The sequence below is a fragment of the Clupea harengus genome, chromosome 8, assembly GCF_900700415.2.
Source record: "Clupea harengus chromosome 8, Ch_v2.0.2, whole genome shotgun sequence".
NCBI lineage: Eukaryota > Metazoa > Chordata > Actinopteri > Clupeiformes > Clupeidae > Clupea > Clupea harengus.
Genome location: NC_045159.1, coordinates 24,050,024 through 24,060,023, shown reverse-complemented (window position 1 = coordinate 24,060,023; position 10,000 = coordinate 24,050,024). Strand labels below are relative to the sequence as shown.

General features: G+C 48.1%; 1 protein-coding gene across 1 annotated transcript in view; it reads right to left on the bottom strand.

Annotated features, from left to right (window-relative positions):
* The window catches only part of LOC116221520 (serine/arginine repetitive matrix protein 3-like), a 39,439-nt gene that overhangs the window by 6,897 nt on the left and 22,542 nt on the right, over nucleotides 1-10,000 (bottom strand). The window contains exon 2 of the mRNA XM_031572414.2: nucleotides 7,198-7,454. Coding sequence (XP_031428274.1) covers nucleotides 7,198-7,442 — 245 coding nt within the window. The 5' untranslated portion in view covers nucleotides 7,443-7,454. The remainder of the gene's footprint in view (nucleotides 1-7,197; nucleotides 7,455-10,000) is intronic.

Genomic DNA, 10,000 nt, shown 5'->3' with positions numbered 1-10,000 from the left:
CTCCGCCAGACTAATCGCCGTCCATCAAAACACACAGCCGTTTGCGCGCGAGGCGTGTCGGCCCATGCTATTTTGCCGGGGAAGAGGAAGCGGTGTGACGACCGTGGCGTGTTGGTTTAGCGCCGTGACTGGGAGCGGGTCGGGATGCGGGGCTGAAACATATGTGCAGCCTGTTTCTCCAGCGCGCCGCGTAAATGAGATGTCACTGCTGGAGCTGATAGCTGAGGTTTGAGAATGCACCCTACCCTTTCAATGCAAACACACACACACACACACACAAACACACACACACACACACACACACAGGCACACACACACACACACACAGGCACACACACACACACACACACACACACACACACACACACACACACACACACACAGGCACAGGCACACAACTTCCTCTCTACCTTCTTTTTTATTGCAGCCACAACACATCAGGTTATGGTACAGGTTCCCTAGAGAGCACAATTAAGCCTTTCTGAGGGCTTGTCAAAAGAAGACGTGGTTGCGCTTCACACTACAGAGTACCTGTGGTGGCATCAGATAAAGGAACAGAGGTGTGAGCAGCCAAAAACAGTTTCTCAGACACTCAGTTTCTCAGTGAAGTACAGAACACAGTAGACACACAAAGCATCGTCATCCCTTTAACTTCAACAGCGCAGGGCAGCAGCAACAGACTGATTTGGAGTCATGACGTCCCGGCAGTTTGTCTGCTGGAGGGGTGCCAGAGCACACCGCTGGCTGATCTGAGAACAGGTGGGAGGGTAGGGCACACGTTCAAGGTCAGACACAGCTTATATCCAGGGGAGAACTATGGCTGCTGAAAATAACTGTTTAAATAAAGGCCTCTGTGTGGTTAGAGAGTCACTGTCTCTGCTTATGGACCTGTGAAGCATGTACCTCTGTAACTAAATAGTGTACTTAAGTCAGATCTAAGAGGGCCTTTAATGACACTCATTATATTAATATAATTCATATCTGATGAATATCTTGTTAAATTGAGGGAAAATAATATATAGCCGCAATGAAATTTCGAATGCGTCATTTAGCATGACAAAACGTCCTATTTCTATTCTGGCCTATAACATCTCTCATTTCAGTTACATGAGTATCATTTAAATGCAGATAATTTATTTCACCGGCCACACCACCCAGCTGTCTGCTCGGAGCTGTCCGTTGGCCCATGGTGCTGAAAGTATCTCTCTCTCCCTCGTTCTTTTTCCCCTCTGCACAGTGGATGGCAATTAAATCCCTCCTCAAAAATGTGCCATAAATGTACTGTGCATATAACTTTGCATATAAATGTGCCGTGGAAATAGGCTCGCTCCGGCGCCTGTTTGCCTTTGGATATTAAACAGGGTTCTCCCCCCATTCATCGACACAGCGAGCCATCAGCCATCAGCACAGCAGCCCAGAAAAATAAGATTAGCGGGCTCTGGCATACCCACACGGAGCTGACGGGCCCCAGTACGACACCCTGTGCCCCTGCTGTAATGCAATTTCAAGCTGGAGCAGCTGTCCCCAAGACCACGGAGCCATGCGCAGCCAGACATTATTTTTCATCTACAGCCTAACACGCTGAGCCCCTGTGGGGCGACCAGATGCAGACAGACCAAATGTGAGAAGGATAGTAAGTCTGTGTGGGACAATGTGGAACATGTTACCAATTCTGAGAGGTATCCTAAACCTTTCATATAATGTCTATCTCTAACGGAATAAAGACACATTTTATTCTGCTTTTTGGCTCGTAACCACCTATACTTTGCCCTCGAGTCGATTCTCTTCTCAGCCACTGGATGAAAGCCAGGCCTTTGGAAAAAGCTTGGCTATGTTGCATTTGTATGAGCCAGGTTTCTGCTTTTGACACAGCACTATTACATAGAGTAGAGACTACACCGCCATGGCATAAGCCCCCCCCAAGCACCACCGTGGCGGGGAAAAGAACGCACACATGTGTTCTTATTTATGACAATTAATAAAACAAATGAGCAATGAAGATGCGGGACCTTATCTCAATATGTGGGATGCGGGACAAAGAGTGAAAATGCTGTGCAGTCCAAACCAAAGCTGTCCACCTGGTCACACTAAGCACAATGCCCACAGTACACTACACGGGTCTACACTAATGAGCCGTGGGTACGGATTCCCTAAATGCGCTTTTTTCTGTTCGATTCTGTGATGTGACACACAGTGAGATGGTATAGAAATGGAGGCTCTATTGACCTCCACTGTCTAGTCATCTTATGGGTTCCCACTGGTTATATCTGTTATTATTTCAAGAGGAACCCACAATCACTCTAACATATTGTTACATTGCTGTTAAATATCAGATAAACTGTTCACTTTTCAGAGCTGGATATATAAAATGGAGGACTGTCTTCACTGTCTACAAGATGGCACAGCTATGATAGCTGCTGTGTGGTGAATGAAAATGACCCCACAGCCACATCCATGAGCTTTGACTCTTATCTCTGAGATCCGCTGAACCACAGAGTCAAAGGATCATCAAAGCCATGGAAACCCTGGTAAGGACCTTTGTAAATATCACCCACGAACCAGAGAGAGCCCAGCTCTCTGACACTGGATCCCGTGGGCGAGAGGCTGGGTCGGCCTGCTGGTCGGAGGCTTCTGCAGTTACCTGGGGACAAGCCAGAGTTGGCATGGTTCAGGACTCCCTCGACGGGCGCCGTCTTTTGTGGTTAACTGAATGCGAGGTGAACAAACAGAGATTAGCGCTCTGTGCTATAAGAGATAGCTGGCTAGCTGCAAACCATCAGGAGAAAGGCTAACAGAGCCACAAGGGGCTCAAACTAAGCCCCTGTTTTCTTTCCTTCCAGCGTAAGCCGTGAACGTGGATATTAAACACATCCGCTAGCCGACCTGAAATCCCATTTCAGATTCTTCAGTATAAAACTCAGAGGCCTGACCTTAAACCACCCATGACCACTGCCTCCACTGACTGATTTCTGTAGTTGGATGCCCCAGCTTGAGACTAATTCAGAGTCTTTTCTCCAAGGAGGCCTGACAAATTATCACCAGAAACGCATGTTCCCTCAGATGAGGAATTGAAAATTAATTTTGGAAACTGAACCCATTAACACTGCAGATGTATGAGCAGCTGGCAGAGTATTGATTGCCTATGTGACAGGCTAACGGCTAGGCACAACTGCATCTCCCTGCACATTTATCCGAGGTGGGGTGGGGGGCAGTGGCATGGGGGAAAGTGCTATGGTCAGTGTTTAGGGGTTTCACCCCAGACCGATGGCCTTTCTGTTTGAGGGCTGAATGCATATTAATGGAGGGCAATGCGAAGAAGGCAGGACTCAGCACATTTGCAGGGAGTCGAATAAGCACCTGGAGCGTCAGCGCAGCTCACTTTGAGTTCGCCCTGCCCTGGCCCCATGCTAAATAATGACACTGCAGCATCAGCAGCAAGTTTAGCAACTTGGTTCCTGACCATGGTACTGTAACACACACACACACACACACACACATACACACACACACACACACACACACACACACAAAAAACAATTACACTTCACATACATAGTGTCTCTTTCTCTCTCTCTTATATAAGCACCTGCACACACACACACACACCAGATCGCCCCGGGTCCCTCCGCATCCCCCCCACGTCAGCCATGACAGACTATCCCGATTTCACGGACTGATTGCACCAATTAGACAACACTGAAAAGTCAGAGACAGCCTCCATTAACACTCGCCTCTGGGCCGTTAAGCGTCCCGCGCCCTCCTTCCTCTCCAGCGGGGATGGGCCATTGATCAGCAAGATGCCACTTCTGATTAACCCCTTTTAATAATACAATGCTTGTGCACAGCCTCTTGCAATAGTGTGTGTGTGTGTGTGTGTGTGTGTGTGTGTGTGTGTGTGTGTGTGTGTGTGTGTGTCTATGTGTGTGCGTCGCCTGCTGCATTTTGCACGAATGCCGTTTGCATGTGGCAAAGGAAACGGCGCTAGTTCAAAAGAGAGGCCCCCGGGGGGACGAATGAAAGTCACTTGAAACTTGTTTACGCCTCGTGGCGTGTAAATATATGTAAAGGGGGCAACGTCTGTGAAACGGCTGAATTGTAAAGCTGTAACTGAAAAAGGGCTTTGGCTGAATAATGCAGCGAAGCTACAAGAGAGAGAGAGAACGCTTGAAGAGGAGAAAAAGAGAGAGAGCAGAGATTGGGCGCAGGACTAGAGAAAGAGAGAGAGCAGAGATTGGGTGCAGGACTAGAGAAAGAGAGAGAGCAGAGATTGGGTGCAGTACTAGAGCACTTCGAGGCAATGGAGAGGCATCAGGGAATGAAGATGTCTGCTACTGACTAAGTCTGCCTGATAAAAAATAAGAAATGAAAAGTGCAAAAGGGTTCTCGGTTAGAAGGGACTCGTAGCCTGTATCAGATCATTCTTCAGTAAGTGCTTAACCATACCAGAGGCAGTGGACCGAACTCAGCTCATGTGCTTTACACATTCTGGATGGAGATGGAACTCTTACTCCTCCAGTCTTTTTAACTGAGGAGGCGGCAGTGACTCCGTATGTGGAGCTTCTTCCGTATGTAGGTTAATATGAGGCATTAACTGCGAGGCACCTTGAGCACTTCTCAAATGGGTTGAGAAACGCTACGTACATGTCAATGCTGCTCTTTCAATACGCCGTGTGCGTAGGCTAACAGGAGCAGTCCTACGCCACCGTGCTGAGCCCCAATGCTGTTTCTAATAGGCGCTTACTCATTTCTTTAGCCCTCTCTGCTCTACCCTCTCTTCCCCCGCTCTCTCCAAAAGGACACCCTGTAATGGAGAGGGACAGCACAGACTCTTTCATCCAGCCAGTCCCCTTCTTCAGAGTGACTCGTGTCGTGGATCGAGGCGAACCTGCAGAAGGAGGATGCGCTGTGGGGTCAGGGAAGGGGGCTCGTTGGCTGCCAGGCTCAGCGGAGCTTAACAAGCAGATTGCTACAATTGCTGTTCCTCTAATTGGCTCCCTGGTCGAGGCTACGGTGCTCTTGGTGGACAATTACCCCATTCTGTCTCACTGAAGTTTGTTTTTTTTAGAGTGGGGTTTCATTGCTGTTCACTTGGTGTGTGTGTCTTTCTGTTCTCGGTGTGTGCACGCTTTTGTGCTTGTCTGCTCTCCCTCTCCTCCCCCTTTCTCTTTCTTACTCCCTTTCTTTCTCTCTCTCTCTCTCTCTCTCTCTCTCTGTCTGTCTGTGTATATGTCTGTTTTGTGGCTATGAGGGGGTGAGAGATGTGCATGAATTTATAATTCAACAAATATGGTCCAGGGGGGGCGTTTCACCGCATAATCTTTCTGTCTGGCTCGCATATATACAGTATTTTAGTTTTTTTGTGAACAAAAGATTTCCACGCTGACTGCTCTGTGTTGGGGCGCCCTGTCTGCCCGTCCCTCTGAACGAGCACAGCCTCAGGACCGGCATGAAGCGTTAAATCCACAGCAGATGGAAAAAAGCCTCCAGCTTTCCTTTTAATTCATGCTAATGCCTTTCACCCCCCTGCCCCAAACACAGATCCCTTAAACCTTCTGGCCTACTCCATCTATTATCGGAGGGCCTTTCTCTGGCAGTTTAAATTGCCAGGTTAGACAAACAACCAACTTATCGCTACATGCTTCTGACCTGCTTCCAAGTTGAGTCCCCCCACAACTACAATGTCCTGAGACCCCCTCCTGGGTATCAAGGGTCTGTCTGTTCTCCTCAATCTCACAGGCCAATAACTCACCATGACTCAGTCTCCACATCCACCTCTCTTTCTCTCTCTCTCTCTATCATCATTACCGGACACCCCGGCCTCCACCGCCGTCCTGCACTGGACATGTGGTGCCGTTACATCACCCTCAAACCAAGGGGGCAATTAGCCGGCACGCAAGAAACCGCCCTAGCAGATGGCAGTGCTGGCCTCCGCATCTCCACAACCAGGCTGCTATCAGATCCATCAATCTGGTGGCCATTACTGCAGAGAACTAATGGGAGCAGGTCCACTCCGGAGCCGTCAAAGGCAGCAGGCAGTAGAGTTATTCATGAAGAAGCATCCTCCTATTCCAGACCCACAGAGGACAGTGAGGAGGTTAAGGATCAGGCCAGACCAACTGCAGCAGGGGTGGGAGAGAGACAGATGTGCAAAGAAGGATGTGGACGTCGACCTATGTGGAATGTGCTGCAGGGAACAGGCTATATAGAAAGAAGAAGAGTTACCTAAAAAAGGGAAAACAACTAGACTTATCTCTTTAAGGATACAGAACCATGGATACTTATACATAATTATTCACACCATAACACAGTGCAATACATATTGTTCACTGAGTCATGCATGTGGGATTCTTTAACCTCAGTAGTCAGTGCGATTAAAATTGAAACGGACATCGGTGCCTTGGTATTGTGTTCAGTTCAACTGATACTGTTTTTGTTTACGATTTTCTCTCGCCCGCTGCAACGTGGGACTGCAGCTCAGCGCCGACACAAGGTCACATGGCTCGTCATTAATTAGCGTCACCGCTAGCCTCCGGTTTCCCCTCAAACACACTTTAGTCGCTCAGCTCGGAGCCTGAACGGATCAGCGCCCGTCCATGTCCGCGAGCTACGGGGATTAGCGCAGATGCCAGTCACGGCGCAAATCCGCTAGAGCCGCAGCAGCATCCACCGATTTAGCGTTACGGGAGAAAATGCTAATGAAGGAGGTAGAAGGGAGAGGGAGAGGCAGAGGCAAAGGCAGAGGCAGTGTCCTTCAGTGACTGTCTCTCGTTGCGGTTATATCTCTCGGGGAGAAACTGTGTCTTTGTTGGCGCTCATAAAAGCAGAAGAGCTATAATGAGCACCAAATAAATCCACACTAAAAAAAAACACCGGAGCATGTCCCACGCTTATGAAAAACACTAACCTACAACTAACAAGGCTTTAATGTCAAACGTTGCGACAGTATTAGCTGCCTGCCTACTGTGTGGGCAGAAACATTTCAAAATCTCAGACAGATTGTTTATCACCACTCGGCCACTCCTGTTGTTTGAGGGAGAATGTTGGCGAGCTCGCCTGTTTGTCAACGCCACACAAAACAATATCATATTATCTAACTAAAGAGGTAACAACTTAACATTCAATACCTCACCCCTCTCTCCCCTTTTTCTCTCTTTCTCTATCCTTCCATCTTTCCTCCCTCTCTCACTGCAGTCTCACCCTTGCTCCTCCATCATCTCCTGCAGCTCCATGCATTTCAGCTCCACCCTGCGCTTGCGCTCGTGATCCAGGATCTCGCGGTGGGCCTTCTTCACCAGCACGGGCTCCGTTCGCACCGCGTCCTCCTCCTGCTCCTCCGCCTCGGGCTCCTGGTCGGATTTGGGCCGCACCGTCGAGGCCCCCGGTTGCTGGGGGAAACCATTAGCGCTGTCCTGAGGGGAAGGCACCCGCGCCCCATCATACATGGCCACGGCACGCTGCAGGGAAACAGACAGACGGGTAGATAGGTTAAAGGTTAACATTGGTGTGAGGGGGGGCATATTGACTTTCATTCAGCTTTTCTCGCAGTGTTGCGCCATTAGTGCACTCAAATTGCGGCTATTGACATACTGAAAATGGACCGAATTACAGACACATCCGTTCAGTCGGAGCCCATCCGGGGGGAACTCCTGAGTGGAAGGGCCTTAATGTCTCCGCTCCCACCAACAAAACACAGACAGGCACAGCAGGAGAGAAAAAGAGAGAAAACGCAACACGCTCGCGCTCATCAAAACCTTTGTAAAGCAAACTGCACTGCGGCTGATGTGAGCTTCCTGACATTGACAGTGATGTTCACTGGATAGGATAGTGTGGAGCGTGGAGTTATATGGCAGGCAAATACCAAAACACATAACCACCAGCACCACCTACCCCGGAGTCATCATCAGCATCAACATCCACACATAAGTCACGCAGACGCAGTATGAATACGCTCCAGTTGGCATTAACACAATGAAAACCAAATAACACATAACTCGGGGCTTGTGGAGCTCATCAGAAACAATGATGCAACAAAAAAAAAGTAAGAAAAACAATACCATCTGCAGCTACAAATCACACATCTGTGTGAATACAAAAGTGAACTTACAAATGAACTGAAGAGAGGACAAATGAGTTTGTATGGGTACCGGAGCGGAGAGGGTTTTGACAGCGCTGTGGAGAACAGTGCTCTGGGGCTGCTGCTAAGAGACCCAAATGTGCTTACACATCCCTGGTGCACTGCCCAGAATCTGCAGCGCTAATGGGCTCATTTTTCATAGCGAAGACTTGAAAAAAATGTCCCACCCAGATCACTTTACCAACGCCACTGTCAGCAATGCCTTGGGTTTATGACTACTTTACTCACAGCAACCAACTGGGACATTACCACTGAGCTGGGCAATTAGTCTCACCCCGGCCTGCGATTTAACTTGATTGTAACCATTTCAACTTGAGGCAGACACCTAAAACAGTGTGAGCGGATTAATGAGTTGTTTACCGGTGGACATGATCTGAGAAGTCTTTGCGCTGCTAAATAGACTCTGCAAGGTCATGCTGTTTGGCACTTGAACAGGTGGCTGAGTAACAGGCGTTATCATTGCTGCACACATTATTCTGCAAAGTGCCACTTTGAAAGTCTGTGACTTGCATCGTCAACGTAACCCAAACGATTACGCCCAAAGCCTACAAGCAGACTTTTAATTGCTTTTTTTTATATCACAAGGCCAGTGGGAGTTGACCTGGAGATCAATCTAACGTAACATCAAATGACATCAGCATTGTTTTGTCTCTCGAGGGCCCCGCCAGTAAACACAAACCCCTGCTGCTCTGTGCAGAGGTCACTGAGAGGTCACTCAGTGGTCCCCGACACAACCAAACACCCATGGTACAGTTGGTCGAGTGTGTCAGTGCACTAATCTAAGAACAGAAGGCAAATGAGATTCACTTCACTGCTCCAGTGAACATCTTAGATGTCAACCAAGGAGAAGCCACAGCAGTGGTAACCTGGGCGGTTACGAATCCTCCGGCGGTTTTCCACTGTCTGGCGCAACCGAAAGAAGAATCCTTGCTGCATGATAATTAGCCACGCTCGGCACCTCGTGTCTGAACCCCCCTGCGTTGCCCCCCCCCCGGCGACACGGACATCCCAGCGAGGCCATATGTTACCTGCTCGGCCCCCGTGGGTCTCAACCTGGTCCCGAGCGTGGGAGGACTCTCAGAGCCTCGGCAACCGCCAGGAAGCTCCGGCAGTCGGAGAACAGACGCCGCAATCCCTCGTTAAAGCAGAGGAGTCTCGACTGCATGCTAATCACATCTACGCCATGGCTTATTGCTCCACCATATAGCTAATCAGTAACTCAATTAGTCTGAGCAAACAACATGACTCTTGTCTAAGTGACTATTTTCACTTGCGGCGGAAATCTGTTTTCCTACATGGAGATGTAAAGTAAATATGCAACTGTTGGCAATTCATCAAATCTCTCCTGACTTGTCTCAGTATTTCTTGCTCAACAAGAGGAATTACACTGTTAAATGTATGTCAGTATATATTCACAAACACAGTCTGAAATAATAATAATACAAAAAACTGGATAGTTTTAAGGGTTGGGTTCATTCTTTCTATCAAAATCCAATTGTTTCAGTTGAAAAAAAGAGCAGCAATTTGGATAGACAGTGCTATTATCCACAATGTTTATTTCCATCAAAAATGAAAAGGCACCACCATTTTTATGAACTAGAAACAAAAGTAAACCACTATGACAGACGTACACTAAAACACGAATTTCCCTCCTTGAAGAAAATCTAACAAGAGATCTCCTTCGTTTCTCCAAGACAACAAAGAGATTAAATGTCAGATTAAGTCTTAAATCTCCTGCTTCTCAGATTTCTATACGGACCAAATGTCTCCTACGGTGTTAAAGGAGAGATCTCATTAAATCACAAATCATACTCAGTTTTTTATTAAATGTTTAGACATCTCAATATTACCTCATCTGTTTCTCTC